The sequence below is a fragment of the Trypanosoma rangeli genome, assembly GCF_003719475.1.
Source record: "Trypanosoma rangeli strain AM80 chromosome Unknown Tra_15.4_contig_00186, whole genome shotgun sequence".
Classification (NCBI taxonomy): Eukaryota; Euglenozoa; class Kinetoplastea; order Trypanosomatida; family Trypanosomatidae; genus Trypanosoma; species Trypanosoma rangeli.
In genome coordinates this window covers 16,498-37,755 of record NW_021705935.1, presented here as the reverse complement: position 1 = coordinate 37,755, position 21,258 = coordinate 16,498, and the positions used below count along the sequence as shown (strand labels likewise).

The 21,258-nt window shown below is 51.0% G+C and overlaps 10 protein-coding genes across 10 annotated transcripts, besides 21 other annotated features; all 10 read left to right on the top strand.

Moving 5' to 3' along the window:
* On the top strand, nt 1–441 carry TraAM80_05619 (uncharacterized protein; the record flags this gene model as incomplete). The annotated part of the gene is made up of 1 exon (XM_029382492.1): nt 1–441. A coding segment is annotated over one exon (441 nt), but the record flags the coding sequence as incomplete, so codon positions are not given.
* Nucleotides 442–1,162: 721 nt separating this feature from the next.
* Nucleotides 1,163–1,188: a microsatellite.
* A 442-nt stretch (nt 1,189–1,630) lies between these two features.
* Nucleotides 1,631–1,651: a microsatellite.
* A 108-nt stretch (nt 1,652–1,759) lies between these two features.
* Nucleotides 1,760–1,818: a sequence feature (A-rich).
* Nucleotides 1,819–2,150: 332 nt separating this feature from the next.
* Nucleotides 2,151–2,206: a microsatellite.
* A 669-nt stretch (nt 2,207–2,875) lies between these two features.
* Nucleotides 2,876–2,898: a microsatellite.
* Nucleotides 2,899–2,964: 66 nt separating this feature from the next.
* Nucleotides 2,965–2,993: a microsatellite.
* Nucleotides 2,994–3,016: a microsatellite.
* Nucleotides 3,017–3,066: 50 nt separating this feature from the next.
* Nucleotides 3,067–5,766, top strand: TraAM80_05618 (uncharacterized protein; the record flags this gene model as incomplete). The annotated part of the gene is made up of 1 exon (XM_029382491.1): nt 3,067–5,766. The coding sequence occupies one exon, from the start codon at nt 3,067–3,069 to the stop codon at nt 5,764–5,766; it is 2,700 nt and encodes an 899-aa protein (XP_029237584.1).
* A 1,421-nt stretch (nt 5,767–7,187) lies between these two features.
* On the top strand, nt 7,188–7,640 carry TraAM80_05617 (uncharacterized protein; the record flags this gene model as incomplete). Its single annotated transcript, XM_029382490.1, has 1 exon — nt 7,188–7,640. One exon carries the CDS (start codon nt 7,188–7,190, stop codon nt 7,638–7,640), a length of 453 nt encoding a protein of 150 aa, XP_029237583.1.
* Nucleotides 7,641–8,624: 984 nt separating this feature from the next.
* Nucleotides 8,625–8,697: a microsatellite.
* A 41-nt stretch (nt 8,698–8,738) lies between these two features.
* TraAM80_05616 (uncharacterized protein) lies at nt 8,739–9,620 on the top strand (the record flags this gene model as incomplete). Its single annotated transcript, XM_029382489.1, has 1 exon — nt 8,739–9,620. One exon carries the CDS (start codon nt 8,739–8,741, stop codon nt 9,618–9,620), a length of 882 nt encoding a protein of 293 aa, XP_029237582.1.
* Nucleotides 9,621–9,648: 28 nt separating this feature from the next.
* Nucleotides 9,649–9,689: a microsatellite.
* Nucleotides 9,690–9,723: 34 nt separating this feature from the next.
* Nucleotides 9,724–9,747: a microsatellite.
* A 200-nt stretch (nt 9,748–9,947) lies between these two features.
* Nucleotides 9,948–11,603, top strand: TraAM80_05615 (uncharacterized protein; the record flags this gene model as incomplete). The annotated part of the gene is made up of 1 exon (XM_029382488.1): nt 9,948–11,603. One exon carries the CDS (start codon nt 9,948–9,950, stop codon nt 11,601–11,603), a length of 1,656 nt encoding a protein of 551 aa, XP_029237581.1.
* Nucleotides 11,604–12,045: 442 nt separating this feature from the next.
* Nucleotides 12,046–12,082: a microsatellite.
* A 106-nt stretch (nt 12,083–12,188) lies between these two features.
* Nucleotides 12,189–13,118, top strand: TraAM80_05614 (3'a2rel-related protein; the record flags this gene model as incomplete). The annotated part of the gene is made up of 1 exon (XM_029382487.1): nt 12,189–13,118. One exon carries the CDS (start codon nt 12,189–12,191, stop codon nt 13,116–13,118), a length of 930 nt encoding a protein of 309 aa, XP_029237580.1.
* A 503-nt stretch (nt 13,119–13,621) lies between these two features.
* Nucleotides 13,622–13,683: a sequence feature (A-rich).
* Nucleotides 13,684–14,268: 585 nt separating this feature from the next.
* TraAM80_05613 (uncharacterized protein) lies at nt 14,269–14,619 on the top strand (the record flags this gene model as incomplete). The annotated part of the gene is made up of 1 exon (XM_029382486.1): nt 14,269–14,619. One exon carries the CDS (start codon nt 14,269–14,271, stop codon nt 14,617–14,619), a length of 351 nt encoding a protein of 116 aa, XP_029237579.1.
* A 373-nt stretch (nt 14,620–14,992) lies between these two features.
* On the top strand, nt 14,993–15,490 carry TraAM80_05612 (prefoldin; the record flags this gene model as incomplete). The annotated part of the gene is made up of 1 exon (XM_029382485.1): nt 14,993–15,490. The coding sequence occupies one exon, from the start codon at nt 14,993–14,995 to the stop codon at nt 15,488–15,490; it is 498 nt and encodes a 165-aa protein (XP_029237578.1).
* A 196-nt stretch (nt 15,491–15,686) lies between these two features.
* Nucleotides 15,687–15,733: a microsatellite.
* Nucleotides 15,734–15,801: 68 nt separating this feature from the next.
* Nucleotides 15,802–15,820: a microsatellite.
* Nucleotides 15,821–15,956: 136 nt separating this feature from the next.
* Nucleotides 15,957–15,963: a microsatellite.
* Nucleotides 15,964–15,993: a microsatellite.
* Nucleotides 15,994–16,241: 248 nt separating this feature from the next.
* TraAM80_05611 (glucoamylase-like protein) lies at nt 16,242–18,272 on the top strand (the record flags this gene model as incomplete). Its single annotated transcript, XM_029382484.1, has 1 exon — nt 16,242–18,272. The coding sequence occupies one exon, from the start codon at nt 16,242–16,244 to the stop codon at nt 18,270–18,272; it is 2,031 nt and encodes a 676-aa protein (XP_029237577.1).
* Nucleotides 18,273–18,325: 53 nt separating this feature from the next.
* Nucleotides 18,326–18,354: a microsatellite.
* Nucleotides 18,355–18,551: 197 nt separating this feature from the next.
* Nucleotides 18,552–18,574: a microsatellite.
* A 165-nt stretch (nt 18,575–18,739) lies between these two features.
* Nucleotides 18,740–18,781: a microsatellite.
* Nucleotides 18,782–18,878: 97 nt separating this feature from the next.
* Nucleotides 18,879–18,945: a sequence feature (A-rich).
* A 620-nt stretch (nt 18,946–19,565) lies between these two features.
* Nucleotides 19,566–20,966, top strand: TraAM80_05610 (mitochondrial guide RNA binding complex subunit 1; the record flags this gene model as incomplete). The annotated part of the gene is made up of 1 exon (XM_029382483.1): nt 19,566–20,966. One exon carries the CDS (start codon nt 19,566–19,568, stop codon nt 20,964–20,966), a length of 1,401 nt encoding a protein of 466 aa, XP_029237576.1.
* Nucleotides 20,967–21,222: 256 nt separating this feature from the next.
* Nucleotides 21,223–21,257: a microsatellite.
* Between the last annotated feature and the right edge of the window lies 1 nt (nt 21,258).

Sequence of the window (21,258 nt, the reverse complement as noted above, 5' to 3'; positions counted from 1 at the left end):
GAGGAGGAGATGTCGAAGCTTGTCGAAACCCGCTCCCGACTGAAGCAGCTGAATGATGACCAGCGGCACCACTTCCATCGTGGCACGTACGTGAAGGGGCGTCTGATGTCCTCACAGAAGGAGCGGGAGGCGTTGAGAGGCCGTGTGTACAATGATGAGTCAAGACAGTTTGGAGACGTTGCTGCGCTGAAGGAAGAGTGGAAAGAGCTGACGGAGTGGGTGGAGAGTGCCAAGCGTGAGTTGGAGGATAACAAGCGCAGCTATGCCAAGGAGCAGAGTGAGCTACAGGAACAACTGGAGGTGGCTGAAGACAACGGCAAGGAGGCACGTGAGTTACGCGAGTGTTTTGAGCATGAGAACGAGGAGCTTAAGGACCTCAAGCATGACCTTCAACAGGTGTTGATCTACGCTCGTGTACGCCACCGCGAGGAGTTTGCTTGATGCTTGTATGGATGATGACCATGTGGATGCAGCGGCCTAAACTTCGCCGTGGTAGGAACGTAATGTTTGCCCCCAGCTTGTGTAGTAGGGAGTTGGTGGGTGTGAGGAATGAAAGTGAACGGGGAGGGCTGCTTGGTGGAAGAAAAATTAAAAAGGTTGTGGCATGAATTGCATGTATTTTGTGAAGGTTTAAATGGTGTAAGTGTTACGTCGCGGTTGTTGTGAGGCAAAGATGAGTGACAGGAATAGGAGCGTCTCACTCTTCTGGGGGGTTGTATACAAAATTATTGTCTTCCACACAAAAAAAAAAATGTATGAGAAATTTAAGGGACAGAGAATATGTGTGAGGGTCGAGGGAGACGTGTATTGGAGGAGGCCGCTCACAAAGGCAAAGACTAGATTGAGCGTACGACAAGAATGCGTCGCCGGATGGGTGCGAGCCGCCGTTAGCGGCGGAGTTCCGTGTTAAGGAGAGATGTATACAATTAACTGACGTGTGCTCGTTACACTTACGTTGAGATACAGGCAGAGAGGAAAGCAAATAAAAAAAAAGCAAGAGAATATTAAAGAGGAGAAAAATAAGGAGTTTGACAAGAGAAAAGGAGAGTTGAATTTTTTTTTTAAAAAAAACTTATGTATTGATTTCCTGAAGGAAGCGTATATAAATGGATCAAAGTAGGGGAGCCATCTTGACTGGCAATGTGCTGCCGCTTTCCACCAGAAGGAAAGAAAAGAAAGAAAAGCAAACTCATTTGATGCATGCATTTTTGGTAAAAGCATACAGAATACGCAAAAACGTGACTCACATAAGCAGTTCTTGCAGGGGGGGGGGGGGGGGTGAATGGACGCCGGTAAGGAAGGAAGAGATTAAGAGTAGTGAGAGGGTGAAGGTGATGGAATGAATAAAGAGCCGCACGTGCGAGACCCGGGAGGAAGGAAAGAAGTGGGAACTCGTGGGAGGAGAAGGAAGTGGATGGATCTGAAGGCATGTGGTGCGGCAGGCAGAGGGAAGGTGAAGAAATTGGAGAAACTGAGGTCCGCATGCCTGCATACACGGGGGGCGGATGAGAGTGGAGTACATGTATACACGACACCGCATGTATTTTGTTTCCCTCCTGTGATGATGATATATGCCGCTCTAAAAGGGCCCGGTGGCAAGGCCAATTGAAATTCGCGGACACCTCCATTCCACACACACACACACACACACGATGGTGGAGACAAGAAGGAAAAAAAAAACAAGAACAACCTTTAAGAAACCAAAAATACAAACGGCAGTACGAGGTAACTGCGTTTAGGCGTTCTGCCGGGAGAAGCGTTTTGATTTTTGATTTTTGATTTTTTTTTTTTTTTTTAAAGTGTTTTTGTTTTTTGTTTGGTTCTACAAACTTTTTGTTTTGCCAACATGCTATTGTGGTGTTTGTGTTGTCCTCCCCAATAGTTATGCATCTACTGCTCCTTTTTAACTCCCTTAGTGGTGAATATTTTTCTTGTGACACCACGTTCAACAATCTCATTCTCCCTCTTTCTCTTGTAAGGAGCAACAGCCCCCACTGAAGTGAGAAGAGGTGTGAGCGTGGCAGAGAATGACTGAGTGGGAGTCTTCTAGACGCACTCATGTCCAGACCAATGCTAAGGGCGTTTTACGCTCCCGTCCGTGACATGTTCTCTCTGCTACATGCTTTGTTTTCTGTCTTTTTACACATGTATATGTGTGTATGTATTTATCGTTATACATGTTTGTCTTGGTTTGTTGTTTTTATGTGTCTCCCACTTGCTTCTTCCTTTGTGTGTTAGCTGTCATCCCCTCGTACCCGTCTTTCTCCGCTGAGCTATCTCATTTGTTCCACCTTTCCCACTTGCGCGCATGATTTCTATGTTTCTTCCTTTATCACCTTTTCCTTTAGTCGCGTGTGTGTCTGTGCGACTGCGTGGCGGCGGTGTAAGAAGCAAGATGGTGCAAAGGTGGGAGGAGAAGACGGGACAAGGCTGATTGAGCACACATGCAGGTATGGTATGCATGCTTGCATACATATTGGCGTTAGCCTTGCATGTGTGCTCGTCGTTTTCTGTTTCAGCGACACCTGGGGAGCGGGGTGGGAGGAGGCGGTGGGGGAAGACACAACAATGATTATTAGTGAAAAACAAAACGTTGAAGGAAAAGGTGAAAAAAAAAGCAAAAAACAAACAAACAAACAAATAGGCAGGAGAAGAAGCAAAAAGAAAAAAAAGGGAAAAATACACTTCAAGAATAAAAGGAAGAGGAGGATGAGTTTTTTTTTCTTTGATTCTTGTGAATGCGCTTTAGGTGGTGATAAGAAGAATTCACGGCTTGAGTTATGTTAGCCCGGTGTTGAGTTCTATCGGTGCCTGCGTACACAAAGCGTATGATTAAAAATAGGCGCTGGACGCGCCTACGCGTGAGTGTTGTTGATCGCTCTCTCTCTCTCTTTCTCTGTAGTTGAGCGCGGGTTACATGGGCAACGTGTACACCTGCTTGCATGGGTGCATGTAATGAACATTTGTTTGTGTGTGTGCGCGCGTGTTTGTGTTTTTTTTTTGCTCTTTTGTTGTTACTTTAGGAATCATCCGCCTCGACAGGGGAGCGGCAGCACAGAGGCGTGGATGCGTGTAGGTCCGTCGGTATGGCGGTGTGCCTCTTCCGTCACCTTCGAACTGCTTGGGCGGGTACCGCCCGGACGTTCTCCACGTTACTTCCAGCAGCAGTCTGCGGCACGCAAAGTGATGGACGGCACATCCCTTGCCGTACTACCGGCAGCCCCATCGAGGGGGTCACGTCACGCGACACAGCAGGCATTGCTGGAGTTGGAGCCACATCCCACCGCGGATGCCCTGTGCATCACTGCGGATGCTGTGGATGAGGACATTGTGTTAGATGGCGTCCACGCAAAGCAACTCTCTGGCGTGGCCGTCTCAGCAGAGCGGGGGAAGCTCTCGGAGCATCACCCAGCGGCACGTGGGGTTGGGTCAGACGTGATTGATTTGGTGACCGATGCCTTCAAACAAGAACGGAAACGGCTTATTGCTCAGCGGCGTCGTGTGCTGTATGACTTGACGCATCCCAACCCGTCGGATTACACGTACAAGGACAAGCTGGTCCCACCACCGCCTTTGAGCTTTGGGAAAATAACGGATGAAGCCAAACAACTTGGAAACAAAGTTATGCTGGGCCAGCATTACACACTGGTGCGACGGGCAGGCATGATGCGGGATGAGACGGATACCGCTTCCACCACGGTCGGGGGACAACAACGGCGAACACGACGAAAACCAACGCTGTATGATAATCACAATTTTTTTTTTGAGCTAAACGATTTGTATCAAGAAATTGTCCTGGTCGGCAAGGCTTGTGCGGGAAAGTCGAGTATGTTGAATGCGCTGCTAGGGCAGCCAGTAGCCAAGACAAGTAGTCAACCGAACACAACGCGACAAATTTCTTTTTACCAGAGTGTCTCACCGGAGGAGATGCAACGATACCTTAATGTGAAGGGCAACGGCCTGGTGAAGCTTCCTGGCGGCGGGGTGCAGTTAACATTTGTAGATGTCCCTGGCTTCGGCATTGAGGGAATGTCGGATCAGTGGCGTGACAAGGCAATTGCGCTCACAGACGCCTACCTGGGTGTGCGGCGCTCAGTGAATACAGTGCTTTTCTGCATTGACTGTGAACGTGGACTCACAAAGGTGGATTTGCGCTACTTTTCGTGGCTTGAAAACCTTCACGGGGTGTTTTTTATAGTCTTGACAAAGTGCGACTCCGTGCCACACTCGCGCGTGTGTTCTGTCATGCGGCAGATTTACGCCACCATCACCAAGAACCGCCGCAAGTACCGAAAGGTGTTTCCCTTTATCATTCCCACCTCTGCGAGGGACGGCACCAACATTGAGTTTCTCCGCGGTTTGATTGCGGAAACCTCCGGCCTCATCCCAGGTGATCGGCTGCGACAGCTGTTGAAGACGAAGGCAGACGCGGATATGGAGGCGGCGTTGAAGGAGGAAGCAAGGCGCGTACAAGAGGCCCACCGGGTGGGAACGCAGGAAGCGAAGGCGTTCTTTACAGCATTGAAAGAGGAAAAATATTACAATGCGCTGGGTTCTTCTGTAGGTAATGCACCGTCGCCCCCGCCACCAATGAAACCGCAAAAATACGTACTTCCTCTGAATGGCAGTGATGCGACAGCCATGGATGCTCACGTGCGCACACCGGCTGACGAGCCGTTGTTGGCGTTTCCTTCAGATGACTGGAACAGGCAGAATAATAACGACATCGTCCCTAACCTGAATCACCCTTTTGGCATGAACGAGAATGAGAAGGTGAGACGACGACAACGCTTCTTAGCGTGGCGTCACACCCATCCGCTTCAACGGCATACGTCTGATTACGGAACCTTTCGGCTTAATACAGGACTTGAAAGACCTGATGCAGAGTGGCTTGAATTGCCGTACATGGAAACTGGCGTCAGTGGTAATGATGCGAAAAGCGACTGTGTTGTGGCAGCGCAAAAGAACCTCACATATCTAACAGAGGGGGGAAACAATAATATGGGCTCTACTGGCTCAGTCACTCCGGTGGGGGACAGGGAAATGAAGGATGAAACTGTAATGACGACGACGTCAACCGGGACAGCGTCGCCCTCTGCTGTGATTGGATTGTGTGAAGGAAGCAAAAGTCCAACTGTGCATCAACAAACGAGCGGCGGAGTCTCTCAGTTTTTAGGACTTCTGGACGATTATGCAAAGCAGGCTGCACCGGTGGGTTGGGATAAGCGGCGGTGTGCCAAGGAGACGAGGTGGCGTGAACGTCTCCATATGAGATCTGTCACTCGTTTTCTTGTTGAGGAGAAGGACGGCCGAATTGCGGAGTACAAGGCGGGAAAAAAGTTTGGCCCTTCGCTTGTGGAACCTTGTGAGGTGGAAAAGCGGCGCTCACAGTGGGCTGCCCGTCAGTTCGTGCAGCAGGCTGTGGCAGTTCGCCCTACGTCACCGTGGACGGCACTGGACGTGTTGCGAAAAGAGAGAGAGCGTGTCAAGCAGGAGGCGGCGATGAGAGGGATGACAAAGAAGGAACTACAGGCGTATCTTCGCAATTCTGGAAGCGTCACGGAGGGCTTTGAGAGCTTTGAAGGCGAAGTAACGGCTGCCAAGTACATGAACGAGATTCGGCAAGCGGAGACGCTGCGCTCTCAGAAACAGATGCATCTCAATAGCACCGCCAAAATATCGTACCGCTCGATGCCGGTCGGGTTATGGAAAAGGTATGGGGAGAGAGCAACGTATTGGCCGACGTCCCGTGTGAAGGGCCGGTGATCTGATCGTTTGGAATTTGCTTCACACTTTTCTTGTTGGTTTCTGGATGTATGTATGTCTGTGCCTGTTGTAGGAGTGTGAGTGATGGGGTATCGGTGGACGTGACGCTAAAGGGGATTTCTGTTTTGCCCCCCCCTCTCCTTTTTTTTTTTGTGCGTAGAAGCGGGGCAACGTAGTAAAGAGGAGGATTCCAGTGGCTTGTGTGAGTGTGCATATATGTGTTGATGCCAGCATGCACTGGATGGGGCCCATTGAGCGTGGAGGGAACGATGCGGGCGCTGCTGCTGGCGGGCTCTGTGGAGGGAGAGGTGGGTGAGCGCAGCGCTGTCCGATGATCGTGGTCTGTTGTGGGGGTCCCCGCGGCTATGTTTCACCTTTCTTGTCGATGTTGCCTCGCGTTTTGTGCTCTTTGCTGACGACGCATCGGAACAGAGCACTACGGGGTGAACATTGCACTTTGTGGATCACCAAGGGTCGTGCTGGAGGCGGTGGATTCCACCGCCAGATGAAGGGTTTTCCCCTCGACTCGCAGGCTATGACGTCGCCCTCATCACGTGTGCACGTCACCTCAGTCGCGGCACCCCGTGAGAGGGGGTCGAGGAGATAATATTTGCTTAGTTCACAACACCGTCGCTACATGATGTCGCTGCTGTGGTGCTGAGGGTTCTTCTGGAGGATGAGCCGTTGGTGCATTAAGGGGGAGGCCTCTCTTGGTGGCTTCGTGTTGTTCCTTCAGACATCGCGGATGAAGTATGGTGCCCCGCCGCAGATCTCGATTCTCGTGGGCTTGCGGCCGTTCCGTCTGTAGTGTTCTCTAGCGCCTTTTTTCTGCCTGTGTATGTCTCCTTGACGCTCTTGTAACAAGCCTCCATAATGACGCAGTTGAGGCGACATTTTCACAGTTGTGACATTCGCTCACGATCTTCTTGTGACTCACGGGTTGCATTAACTTCGCCCACGAGTCCAAAAAGTTGCCGTTTCCTTCTTGGAAGTCTCACCTGCCCCTGATTCAGTAGCGGGGTGTGTTTTGTGCCCTCCCTCTTGCTCCCGGAAGAGATGAGGGAAGAAGCGAACTTTTTTGAAAGAGGCGGCTGGTCGGTGTCACCCGCTTCTTTTTGTTGCTTCTGCCGCATTGCTTCGTGATGAACCACTGCATGTTATGTTTCTTGGCAGCTCTGCTGTCTGGAAAACAAAGATGCTACCGTGGCTTTGGGCTTGGAGTCGAGGTTGGGGTGATGTGCAGACGCTGCGTGCGCTGCACAGTTGGTTTCAGCAAGGCGGCGAGGGTATGAAGGGAAACGGTGACGAGGAGGAAAACTCCGTTTTGGATGCCATCTTACGGTCCCCGCCGTCGGAAGACAAAAGGCCGGGGAACCGTTTGGGGCCTCAACGTTTGGAGCTGACAAATTGTGGAAAAACACATGTTTCACTCGGCGATGACACCCAATTTCTCTCACAGTCATTTACGGGCGTGGACGAGGCAGTGCTACGCGTTGCAGATGCGAGTTTTTTTTTTTTTTGTGTCGGCGAGGATCGTCACCGTTCCCGGCTCCTCGTCACGGGAATTATCGCTCACACACTGCGAGGCGGCAGATGTTGTGGTCCACTTTGCTGACACGCAAGACAAGTTCAGTTTGCCGTGGCTGGAGGGGCGAGTAGATGTGGTGGTGGTGGGCTCACGGCTTGGACAGGGGGCTGAAGGGATTGGTCTTTCTATTGCAAGGCACAGTTGGAGGCGGCAACAGCAACTGTTCGTTCTGTTGAAAGTAGACGATGGAGTACCCCGTCAGGTGGTGTTTTTGCGGGAGGTTCGACGGTTCTTGCGCCATTCGGATGACATCTTGCGGTCATCGAACCTTTTGTGGCTCCTCTGATCCCTACCATTTGGGCCGGCGGCGACGCTTTCGCGCTGCAGTGGGATGCTGCATCAACATCTTCTGAAAGCTCTTCGGGAAGGGCATGCTTGCTGCCTGGTCTTCACTGCCATGGGATGGGAGAACGATATCGTGACAAGGCTGCAGGAGATGGCGCACTGCATGGATAGTGGTGGCGGCCACAGTCGTGGGAATGACGAGGAAGCACAGGATTAAATGCCTGTTTAAAAAGAAAAAAAATACAGTTTCCCATGAATTGGGTCTCACAGTTTCTAGTGTTTCCCACTCTCCTTGCGACGGAGCTTGTGCGGTATGGCGGTATTGCTCGGTAAGTTAATTGCGCGGTGTACCAATTCTTTTGCGCTGGTGGCGCAAGAAGGTGAAATACGTAAAGTGGCAGTAAATCGCTGGTGTGCTTAAAGAAACGGACGGCGGTGTCGACGAGGAAATTGGACTTCATCGATGTCGACGCCAGGGTTACCTCTGCATTACATGGCACCTCCTCTTTTGGGAATAAAAAGGGTCAGCACAGCCTGGGTGGCTTGCTCGTCGCAGAGGTGGTCCACTCTCTTCGCAGTGCATGACCAGAGGATGATCCTGCCTACACTCTAGAGTGGCAGCAGGTATGGACGGAGGAATATGAGACAAGGTTTGTTTTGCACCTCTTACCGAGCCATTCAGGAGTTGGAGTACATGGAGCGTGTGCTGCGACAGCGACTGTGTGGTGACGAGGAGTCAGAGCGCTTCGCGCCTTCCAGGCTCACGTATGTGGTAACACAATCTGGCTACATGGAGCCCGACGTGGAGTTGGAGGCGCGTTACCGTGAGGATCCCGCAACCCTGGGGGAGGAGGATCTAGCACCACTCTCGTGATGACGGTTGCGGTACTGACATACACACAGGAAAGGGAAGAAGGGCGATGGGGGTGAAGTTGGGGAGGCAAGATGGAAATGCTATGCATTTGTGATGTCTTTAGTAGACTGTTTATTGCTGTTGTTGTTGCCGTTATTATTCCGCCTTGTCTTTATGTCTTTTTGTTGTTGTTTTTATTTTTATTTTCAAGGGTGTTGGCGTCTGTGGGAGGAACAACAATCTCAGATGGAAGTGTATCGACGTATTACCGAGCGTGTGCGTGGGGCTCTATGGGCGCATCACGGCCGCCTTATGCCGGAACGGCAGTTTCACCGCATTTTAGCATACGTTTACAATAACAAGTACGAGCATCAGATTCGGTTTGACCGCATGGAGGTGGTGGGCCGCGCGTGGGAGGGTCGGGTAGAAGTTGTCACAACGCCGGCGGGATTCCTGAAGCGCGTGCGGGTAAACCCGTGCGTGGCGGAACTGTCGTCATACCAGCAGCAACAGCTTGTCCTGGCTGCCTATGCGGATGCGTGTGCTCACGGCCGACGTCTGATGGAACAGGCCGAGATGAACATTTACAAACAATTTCTAAAGGACCTAAAACCGATTGTTATGGGAATTCGTGACAACCCCGAGTTTTACACGGTCCCAGAAGACTCTGTAGAAACGATTGGTGGGACGCTGCAGATGGGTCAAGGCCTTACTCCGATGACGCATCGCACCATTCCAGCGGCCAAGGCGTACCTTCCGGTGGATGAGGTTTGCGCTCGCCAGGAGTGGGAGAAGAAGTGGCTAAATAGTCCGCAAGGTAAGTCTTGGGCTTTGACGCTGCGTGGCAAGAGGTACTTTGCGCTGCATGGTCCGCAGTATCGTCCGCGTGGTGCACCGGGTGCAAAGAAGGTAACCTTGCCAATGGATTTGACTGCACCCTATACGCCCATGGATGAGGGACGCTTGTTGAAGAAGAACTGGATGGCGTATCTTGACAATAAACATGTAGCGGAAGCCATGTGGACACGAGCCAAAATAGGAGACAGAGAAAAAATGCAACGGAGACTGCAGGAAACAGGACAAGCTTGGCATCGCCCTATCAATGATGAGGCTGTCTCACGCTGGTGATTTTTCCCGGTGCAACTTTTTCATGTGCTTGTTTTTTTTTTTTTTTATTTGGCGTACTAGTTTTTGTTTGCTTCTGCTACGGCGGATGTGCTTGTGCTTACGAGTGTGTGTGTGTGTGTGGTGTATGACTTGCGATGCGGCGTCACTCCCGATGGAAAAACGAGGTACTTGGGGCGCTACAGCTGCCCAGTGTCGGCTAAATGTGTTTGCGTGTGTGCCTTTTTTTTTCCGCCCACGTTTACACTTTATTTATGATGTTCTCTTTTCTTCTTTTGCTTCCATTTGACTGAATGGTGTTGCTGGTGAGTTGCTTCAGCGGGAGGGCGAATGCATGGGAGCGGCGGCACCGTGTTTTCGCCGCACGATGGATCGTTTGTATACACATCGCCCATTGTCGCCTCGCAGAGGCGGTCTCGGAGGGGTGACGGGCTGGCGGCTTCCGGTGCTCCCGCGGGTCCGCAACCCAATAAGCAGGATTGGCCGCGCAAGAGCAACCGAGGGAAAGAGGAGGCAGAATTTGAGGAGGAAACACCAACTTCTCCGTGGCAACCCAGCGGCCTCTTGCCGGCAGCTTCTGCCTCGCCGAAAACGGCATCTCCCGCAAAGCACGGCAGGCTTCTTCTGATGAGCCCGCAAAAGGATCGAAGTGATGTATTTACCTTGTCAAGGAGGTTGCCCGACACAAGTTTCGTTTCCGCCGCTACAATGGCCGTTGTCTCCTGCACAGCCTCGACGGGGCACCAATACAATATTCCCTTAGAAGGGGCTTCATTGTTTCGTCAGCAGGTGGTGGATACGTTTAAAAGGCGTGGGCCACTTGCTGCATCCGCTGAGGGGTTGGGCGCGGTGAGGGATGAGGCATTTCCGTGGACTGAGCAGATGCCGCTAGAGACGAAGGGGGCTTCCTCGACGCCCATGAAGTCCCCAGAGGAACGGCGGTCACATAGGAGTGTCATAACGTCGAAAGCGGGGGCGACCAACGAAACTGAGTCTGTGGTACGGAAGCAGGCGATGTATATTATTGGTACAGCGCTGGAAACAACCCTCTCCCCGGGTGTGAAACCAGTGGGTCATGTTGGCAGCACCAGAGTTGGAGACGACGATGAGATAACGTGTGTTGCTCTCTCATATTCTTTTGAGGCGGAGCTACGTGGACGGCTGCTTGTCGAGCATGTGGCGCTGTGGTTAAAGGAAGACGTGTCAAGGCAAAAACTCTACATGTGTGAAGATCATGCACGCCGCACTTTGCTGATGCAGGTGATGATAACCTTGCAGGTTGAACAAAATAAGAGGCAACATGCAGCGCGTATGCGAGAATTTGAGTCGCATGTGGCACAGTTGGCCGAGGAGGAGCGCGATACGCTTACGGTCAGTATTCGCAATCTTGGGAAAGAAGAGGCGGAGCTGCTTCAACGTGTTCATCGCATGGAGCAGCAGGTGACATGGAACCAGCAGAAGCTCTTTATGCAGGAGCAAGAAACCCAGACACACATCAAAATGGAGCGTCATGCGAGGGTTGACCAGTTGCGGCAGTTGGAGTTGCGTCTGGAGGAGGCACTGGAACGACGAAAGCAGGTGGTGTTAGATAATGCATATGGGCACAATCAGGATCCTATTTTTTTCTCCGCTCTGCCTCGTTGTCGCAAACATCATGGGGGGGTTGAGAAAACCGACTGTGGACTGCGGTGCACCCTTCGAGACACGAATTTTTCTGAGTACAATTATAGGGGTGGCTTGCGCGAACACACCACGGACTCTGCGCCCGCAGGCAATGTACCGGTAGTTGCGGCAAACGACGCTGTGGCTTCTTGCCGTGACGTCGCAGCCTCTTCTGCCAGGTTTCTTTCCTTGCCGACGGCTACTTTGGGTTCCACCTCATTTCCCGTTTCTCCCAACACAGATAGCAAAAGGGCATTTACTACTGTGATGCGAGAGACCATGGCGGCAGCAACCGCGTTGCTGCAAAAGGAATTCTCACCGTAGTCTTTCTGTGGCATTGCTTCTGAATGACCGCCAGCAAGCAGTGTGGCTCTTCCATATGACAGAGTACCTGGAGGATAAGTGGTTTTTGCGTGATGAGCTAAGTTTCCATTCTTATCGTCATCGGCGCCACATGAAACCGACAATGAGGGTGTGGGGTCTATCACATGTTGCCTGCATGGCGGGGTGCGGTGGGATACGGTTGTGGTCCATGTGTGTTGGTGCGTCGTTTGTTCAAAAAGCTCACTTATTTTGCAAGTAGTGATGCTTTGTGTTTTCATACCAGCCTCCTTCTGGATGATAAGGTGAGGGCAATACGCGGCAAAGCAACAATCTTCCTAACTCTGATGGGGGAGGAAAAACGAAGGCTGTTGCACGTTTTTTGTTTTGTTTGCTTGCCCATATCATTGTTGCCGCTTTGCTTTGTTTATGTGAATAGGGGGATTGTTGTGTGTGTGTGTGTGTGTTTGTTTGTTTGTGTGAGAATTCTTCGCATGCGTGTGATGCATGTTGTTTTGCCACTTTCCATTCAAACTTTTCCCTGTGTGTTGGTCTTTAAACAAAAGAGTGACGGTTCCTTTTGTAGTTATGGACCCGCTGCAAGGGCAGCGTTATGCTCTCTCTCTCGCCACCGCCGATCCTCCCAAGCACGACAAGAAGGATGATTCCGACCGTCTTCTTCTTCTCTTGTTGCTTTTGCTTATTTTTCCTGCTGGCTTTTTGATGTACATATTGATTCGTTGCTGCCGTAAGTACCGATACCGTTGTCTTGCGAGGAAAATAAAGCTGTGGGGCTCACGGCATTCAGGGGACGTGGATACTCCTGAGATAGACCGAGCCATTGGCGGCGGAGAGTGGTTGACGGATAGAAAACGCCTTGAGGGAGATGCTACCGACAATAAAGTTGCTTTGCTTGATGTGTCGAAGCCGGCGGAGAAGTTTGACCCTATCCTTGATGAGGCGGAGAAGCACAAGAAGCGGTGGCAGCGCTATCGCAACCTCGGGGACGCCGAAATCAACAACACCGACGAGTTTGATGCAGAGAAGGAAGCGGCGGCTGACGTCACAGACGGCAGTGCGGCCCCACAAGCCTCCGGAAATGTCGGGGCGTACGACGCGGCAACGACGCGTGTGTGGCTGAAAACTCTTGTTGGTGAAACAAACGTTGATGCCGACGGCTTGGACGTTGCTGACAAGGCTGGGGTGAGTTCACAGGCATCTGCGGCTGAGCAAAGTGGCAAGGCTGGCATCAGCCATCAAATTTACAGGGTGAACAGCGGGTGTGGGCAGCAAGCCCAATTTCCGCGTGGTCGAACAATAAGCCGAGGCTTTGATGAGATGTTGGCGACTCTTGCCCCGCCTGAAGCGCTCAGCGGGGCATTTCACGACAAGAACTGCATCAAGCGTGAAAGCCCTTTAGTTGTTGATGTAGTCGTCGCGGAGAAGGATGAATTTGCGGAAGACAAGGATGAGAAAGAAGCAGTGAAGGAAAGCGAAGAGGAGGATAAAAAGGATTAGTAGGACGAGGAAGAAGTGGAGAAGGGGTGGGTGGGTAGGAGGCGGTGCTCAGCAGACGGTAGCACTTTTCTACGGCCGCAATTTACCTGCTAAATGAGTCTCACTAAGTTTCAATGCTTTCATGTGTCGTCTGCTGTGGATGTTTGGCGGGGGTGGAATGCCTTCTCTCTTGCTTTTTTACCTTCACTCCCCATGGGAATAACGATTTTCTCTTTTTCTGAAGGGGATGAAGATTCATGCAGGTTGAGACTGCCCCTGTGGAAAGAGGCTTCTCCCTGTTGTGTTGGTGCCGCACGAAAAGCCTCGAGGAGGAAAAAGGATGAAGGAATGTGTGTGCGTGGGAAGAGGCACATTTATCAACTGTCATGACTCGGGGGACATGTGGAATCACCTTCTTCTTTAGTTCCTTGTAAATCTGGCGGCGTGGGGCGTGTAACAATGGGAAAGCGAGCGTTTGGGGTGATGCGTTTATTGTTATATCGCATCTCCGCAAGGCGACTCCCTTTCTGTTGTTGTTGCTTTGTTTGTCTTGGTTTTGTTTTGCGTTTCTTTTTTTTTTTTTCTTGGGAGGTGTGGGGGGTGCAGACCGGCGGGGCGGATGAAACTCTGCGTGCTTCGTAAACCTCCACAGTTCCTTCGGCATCCTTGTATGTATGTGTGTGTGATTGGGTTTCTGCCAGAGGAGGAGTTTCGATAAAGCCAGGCAGAGCCATTGGCCCTGTGGCCCCGCGCCCTCGTTCTAACCGGCTGTTTGGAAGCCATCAGTCGCAACGCGTGACCTGCTCCTTTCGTAATTCGAGGGGGCACGTGGTGGTTGTGAGACGCCCACGGGGGAGAGTGGCTTCCTGCACACTGCACAGAACCTTTCTCAGCCTGAATGCAGCTTTACAGAGCTGTCCGAAAACGGTTTTACATTTTTCAACCGTACTGCTGTCTCGTAGCAATAAAGTGCGCGAAACTTCATTCCCACGCCACCGTGGATATGCATTGCACTTCCATACTCACTCTAGCCAATTCATGTTTGGCCCATTCAACTTCTCTCGCTGTGCGGTTTCTTTGTTTGCTTTCTTTCATCCGGGGTGTCTCATTCCACACACAAAATACCAAGGAAGAGGGACAGTAAAGAAAAAAAAAAGGGGGGGGGGCATGCATGATGCCCCTTGTGCGTCGTTGTTGCTGGGACCACGCGACGCTGCCGTATGTCCCTGAACGGCCGTGTTTGTTGTACTATCTTATTCCCGGCGACACAGTGCCGCGGGTGGCGGTGCCTAATGCCCGTGGCGAGTACCCGCATTTGATACCGGGTATGCCGTACCTTGAAGAGGTGGGTGACGAGGACGTGGAAGAGTGTGAAGGTTCTGAACGGCTAACAGTGCCGATTCTGGAATTTTCTCCCCCAACCATTCGGGCGGACGCGGCCACACAAGTGGAGTGGAATGAACTTCCCGTGCCACCACCGGCACATCTGCAGCGGTTTGTGGCTCCACCGCAAGGAAAATGAAAATGAGTGAAAATAAAATGAAGTTGCGTTGTGTGACAAATGACTGAACATTTGTTGCTGTTGCTGTGGGACAAGGCTGGCTGTTGCGTCGCTGTCATCACCACCCTTGACGGGGGAAGTTGCGACACGTACACTCTTTCAGCCCTCTTTCTTGGCTGCCTGAAGCCCATGATCGTTTACAGATGCCCCTGTATATCCTATGCCCACCTCCACAACTTCCCTTTTGTTTTGTTTTGGATTTGCGTTTCTCCTCACGAGCAAGCGGACACGCGAGGAAGGAGAAGAAAAAAAGAAAAAGGTTGAAAAATAAAAGTGTTGTGCCCGTTTCCCCGCAGCTTCAAGTAAAAGAGCGAATCAACAGGAATACAACACGATGAGTGGACGACCAGCGGAGAATGGTGGCGGTGGCGCTATTAACATTGCCCAACTTCCGCTTGAGCAGCTGGAGGAACTGCGAAAGCAGCTGCAGGAGGATGTGAACAACCTGTCGGTTGCCCACGAAAGCCTTGTTGGTGCACAGAATCGCTTTGCAAGCAACTGTGAGGTGCTGGGTGAGTATCAAAAGGTCTGCGAGACGGTCCGCGCGAGCCCAGAGAAGCCACAGGAGGCGCTGCTCTGCATCAGCAGCGCCCTTTACGCGAGAGGTCGTATCGTGCCAAGCGACCGTGTGTTGGTAGATGTTGGAACAGACTACTTTTTAGAGAAGCCGATGGCATCCGCCGTGTCGTACTTCGCCGCCCGCGCCGACGCGGTGCGTGAAAACATTGAGTCTCTGGAGCAGAGGCTGCGGACGAAGCGGGGACAACTCGGACAGCTGGTGGATACGATGCGTGCAAAACAGGCGACCACGCAGGGGGCGGCCACGGCGTGAACCGGACGCCAATAAAGGAACCAAAGTTGAAGCAAGAGAGGTTACTGCAGCATGTATGTGCGGGAAAGTGGGAGACCGGGAAGGAAAAGGGAGGAAAGAAGGACGGTGACGCTCACTTACATGCGCGCGTGGACAGCAACTGTGGCAAGCTAAGTGGTTTCCCATTGAATTTACATCTAACTTAGCTGGGAAGGAAAAAAGAAAAAAAAGGAAAGTAAAGGCCAGGAAAAAAAAGAAGGAAAAATGGATGCTTCCCATCTTCTTTTCATTCTTTCAAGAGGCGCCGTGTTGTAGGCGACGAGTGAGGGAAGGTGTGTGTGTGTGTGGGTGGGGGATCTAAGTGCGCTGTTGGAGGTGCTTTCTTTTATTTTCTGTCTCGTTTTTTTTCCCCCCTTTTATTTTGCCTTGGAAGGATATTGATTCTTCACCTTCGTGTGATTTGCCTCGCCTATTATTATTTGATTATTGCGTCCGTGCGTGTGCGTGTGCGTCTGTGTGTGTGTACATAAGGCCCTGCACGCGTCAGTTACAATAGAAACAAAAAAACAAAGGAAAAAAAAATACAGTGAAAATAAATTTCTTTCCTTCTCTCCCCCAGGCAATAGGGAGGAGTGGTAGAAAAGGGAAGGGGGTGAAGAGAGGAAGTAGCATTGTTCTCGTTGGGCACGTGCATTAAACTTTTGAGTAGTTTTATTATTTGTTTAGCTTGTTCGAACGTACAGGACAACATAGAAGGGAAGAGGATATAATAATGCCCGGCGCTCCCTCTCCCATCGCGATTGTGCCGGAAGAGGCAGATTGTATTCTGCATGAGAATCCTCTTAAACATCGGCGTGGAAATAATGCAACACGGCGGCGACACACTCCATGGACAGCGCCACAGTTGAGTCAACATGATTGTCATTACCACCAACATCACCAGCAGCAGCAGCAAAATGAACATTTATTGGCGCATACAAGACCTTCAAATGCGCAGTCTGCGCCTTTGTTGCGGCCTCACATCCACTCTATGCTGTATCATTGCATTATTGGGCACGCGGCGGAACCTTCCTCGTCGCAAGAGCATAGGAAGAAAGTGGTACCTGTAGGTAATTCCCTCCCTTTTCCGGCAACGTCCTTGCATACTCCAAACCATCCACACCATCAGTTAAAGTCTAATACCACCTGTAACATCCGTGCCCCCGTGTTTTCGAATCTGAAATCCTCAACTTTGTCTGAGGAGGCAGGGGTGACGCCAACGCAAGTGGCCGTGATAACCCCTTCGCCGTATTCGGAAAACGCTTCGCTTGGTAATGGCTCTGGCTCTCCGGCCACCACACGGGGGTGCCAAACGACTGGGACAAAAAGACCATTTTACAACTCCCCCATGGTCTATTCGCCAGACGTCAGTCCTTCCAAAGGCGACGGGCACTCTTCCACGGAACTCGTGGGTCGTGCGTTAGAGGATGAGTTAAAAGCAGCTGAGAAGGACGAATTACTGCAGGTGCTACTCGAGCTGAGCAGCTGCAGCGAAGAGGCGGCTCGCTTCATTCAAAGCAAGGCCATTCTTTTTTCTCTTCGGCGCGCCACCATGTTAGGAAGGAGGCGGGACGAGAGTACTGACAGCACTCGTGGGGGTGAACTTGTGGCGCCAACGACAAACAACGCCGCATCCAGTCCGGGAAAAACTCCTGAGCGGAAACCACATACCGTCAGTTTTGGTATTCTCGACCGATGCTGTGACTCTACACACGTCACGCCCAGCAAACTACTGGCGTTTGAGGAATCCACATCTTTGTCCAACAGCTGTGAAAAGTTTGCTTTTGCTGGGGGTGCGTCGCCAGCAAATTTGTCCCCGCGCAATAAAAATTCGATGCAGATGCATCTATTAACTTCATCCGATAGAACTGCTGCTCGGGGGTGTGAAGAAGAGAAGTGCACCTCCATCAAGGCCGCCCTCGCGGGCATACACGTGAAGGCGGAAGATCGCCCGTGGTGCGACGAGGTTCATCCATGTTTGAAATGGTACAGATCCTGCCGGCACCCGACAAGTTGCCCGTTCGCTTCAAGCCCGCGGAATCTCTGCTTGAACTGGGTCCGTGCCTCGTGCATGATGGGACAAGAGTGCAGCGGCGTCCACCGGCTGCCTGATGCATGCTCCTCCGAGGTGCTAACAGTATTTGCGCTTTGCCATGGCGCCGACCGTGCTGCTGTGGCGCACCAAAAATTGCAACTGCAGCTACTCCAGCATCCGAACCAGACGCTGCAGCATCCCTCTTATTGTCGTAAGCAGCAATTGCTCTATGCCGACTCCAAGTCGCAAGGGTGTGAAGGCCTCAATACGCCGATTGGACAAATCATTTCTGACTTTGCAGGTATACCAGCGAGTCTGGAGCATTACTATCATGAGTTGCGTCACGTTCCTCAAGCGACTGCGTCGCCAAGCCAACAAAAGCGTAACGATGATGGCCACTGCCACTGCCTAAGCTGCCGTACACCAAGTGATAAATTTGAGTTGCTGGCGCAAACTCATGAGGACCATGCGTGGAGGCAACTGCAACACTTACCACCAACCGCAACCCGACCCGTATCACGCTGTTTAAATGAGAGCTTTACAGCTGCAGAATGCTTAGAGAGCACGATAGCAGGTGGGGTAACGGAAAGGTCATCTTGGGCAGAGCCCGCCAGCCTTTTGACACGCCCACTTGCTGCTAAATGTGGAGCCGAGTATGAAGAAGAGGTCACGGAGTTATTCCCCCCTCAGAACACGTACACACGCACGCAGTCCCCTGTGACACTATAGATGGTACTAATATATATATATATATGGTTTTGTTTTGCTCTGGGACGAGAGTTTTATTATTATTATTATTATTATTTTTTTTTTGGTCTCACACTGCAACGTCTATATTTCTTTCCCACGCGCACACGGAGAGAAACAATGCACACTTTCTCTCTCCGTGTCCTTTGCCTTTTAGTATTTGTGCGCCTATCTATACATGTACGCATACGTACAGACGTAGGTAGGCACAAACGTGCAACTTGATTCCCGGATATGAACTTCCTGCGCTACGCACGGGGGTATTATTATTATTATTATTATTAATGTTCTCACATCTTCTTTAGAGTTGCTTCCCGCACTACCTGGCTCGGCAGAATACCGGGCCATAACAGTTTCTCCAACGCATTGGCCTGCGTTAGGTAAGATGGGTGTGCTGCAAGGCAAATATTGTGTGATGAAGCAGAGGACATTGTTGTAGAGAAACACAAAAGAAGAAGAAAAAGAGAGATGCACAAAGTGAAGAAGGAAGAGTAGATAATGTTTGCACAGAAAAAATGGGTTAAATGGGTAAACCGACAATGCCTGACATAGAGATGCGACGCAACCAATCAATACAGAAGGTTCAACTTTTTTTTTTTTCTTCCTTGTTTTGTTGTGTGATGCTGCTTGTATTGTGTCACGGTTGTTTTGTTTTTGGCTTTTAAACACTTGGCTCTTTCCTCCTCCAGTGAATTTTGGTTTCCCATCAACTTTTTCCATATTCATTTGGTGTGACTTTGCCATGTGTCTTTCTTTGATGTTAATTTGTTGTTTCGCTTCTCTCTGTTTCGGTGGCGTGCCGCCGCTGCTCCATCGGACTGGGGGATACGCAGGCACAGATGCAAGGCCTCGCCGTCATCGAGCGGGCATGTGTGTAAATGTGTGTGCGCCTTCTGCCAGTCGACGAGAGAAAACGTTGCGTGTGTCTATCTCTCCAACGTGCCTTCGCCACCACCTCTATTTCTCTTTTTCTGTGTGCGTGTCTGCGTGTGGGCGTAGCGGCCAGAAGAAAAACCACCAAATCCCCGAAGCGACGGGGAACGACGGCGAGGGGAGTAGCCACAGACATTGTAGGGAACAAACAAGCAAAGAAACGAAAGCGAATTGACTGCAGAAGAGAAAGCAGCAAAGAGACACGCACTTTGCCCACATAAAAGACGAGGTGGCAAGGGCATCCAGCATTACCAGCACCCAAAAAGTTAGGATTGTAATTAAGGGAAAACAATACAACCAAAAAGAAAAAAAAGAGGAAAAAACCAAGTACATTACTGAATCATGCTTCGTTTATTACGGCATTCTATTATTGTGCCCTCTTCTGTGGTCGCCGTCAGTCGACACCACCAAGGCGGTGTGCAGCGCACGGCCGCCAACATGATGGACCAGCAGGTATCCAATGCGGAAACTGTGTCACCTGAGAAGGTTTGGGCACTGTGGAACGAGGGGAACCTGTTCTCCCTTTCTTTGATGCAGCTACAGGGTTTTCTCGCTCGCTCCGGGGTTCGGACTGATCCCTCGGCGAAGAAGGCAGTGGTTGTGCGGCAGGTGGAAGAGTTCCTCCACTCCAAAGACGCTACCGCCAAGCATGGGGGTCAGGTGCAACAGCAGCCGCAGCAGGGTGGGTACGGTCGGTGGAGTCAATCCACCGTGATGCAGCCGGAAACACTTTTGGACCTTGCGCAGGCAGGCTTTTACGAGGGATCTGCAAACATGGCTCCCAAGGCCTTTCAGCTGCTTGTTAGTAATACTGCAGCAGATGTGGTGGTGTCACGTGTGAATACCACCGCCTTTCCAGGGTTTCCAGCAAACACAGAATGCTACACTTTGAGTGCATCTGAAAAGGATGTAGCGCTGCGTTCTCGGTACAGCAAAGTACTTCAATGGTGCTGTTTAAATATGAGCAACCTTCAGATGGACGGGGAATTGTTTTTGGACTTTGGTAAACTGCTTTTACAGCCATCTGTCATGCGGAAGAATCGTTCCATTGTTTCATCATACACGCTTCAGCAACGGATGCAGTTGAATCATCCATACACATGGGTCTCCACACTACCAGAGTCCTGTGTTCACAAAATAGAGGAAAAATTGCTGAAGCCTGAGGGATTCACGCCGATTGGTAAGGGGGCTCAGCTCACGTACAGCGGAACTGTGAAGCGAGCGAGGGATCAACTTCAAGTTGAACTGGATAATAAGGGGAAGGTATTATCTGTAAATGGCACCTGGGTAAATGTGCAAACCGCCTGGTGCACGCATGCCCGTGGACCGGATATCCGCTTGCTGCTTCGTTCAAGGCCTCCACTGCGTCGACAAGAGGTGGAAATGTTTGCCTCGGTACCCATCATTCAGCTCTCTGAAGATGATGTCTCAGACGTGCTGCCTTCAGAGCACGGCCAGTTGGTTTACCTCTCGGAGGATGAAACGCGTCTCTTTGAAAAGGTGACTGATAAGGGCGTGAAGGTCACTGTGCGGGAGATAAAGCGGCAGCCCCTCATTGTTCTTCGCGACGAGGAGGAGGATCCCCGTCTGGAGTATAGCCTATCGGTGGCGATTCCCGCCAATGCGCGGAAGGCGACGGATGTGCGGGCTGTAGGACTCTCTGCCTTTGAGTTAGCGGCTCAACTGGCCGCAACTGTGACGGAAGATTTTGTGAAGGAATACGGTTGCGAGTCGAGGCTGTGACAAACATTATCCTCTAGTTAGTTGTACGTGAGTGATGGATTCCTTGAGCCTTGTTGGGATGCGTGTTTCTCCATCCCTCTTTTTTTTTTTTCACAATGTGTCATCTGTGTCAAATTTTTTTCTCTTCTTTGAAAGTTGAGGAAGGAGAGAAATAACGGCACATCCTCCCATTGTTGCCTTCCCCTTGCCGCGTGCATCTCATTATTATTATTATTTGCTTTCGTGAAATTACAAATTCCCACGACAACAACTGCATTATATATATATATATATATATATATATATATATATT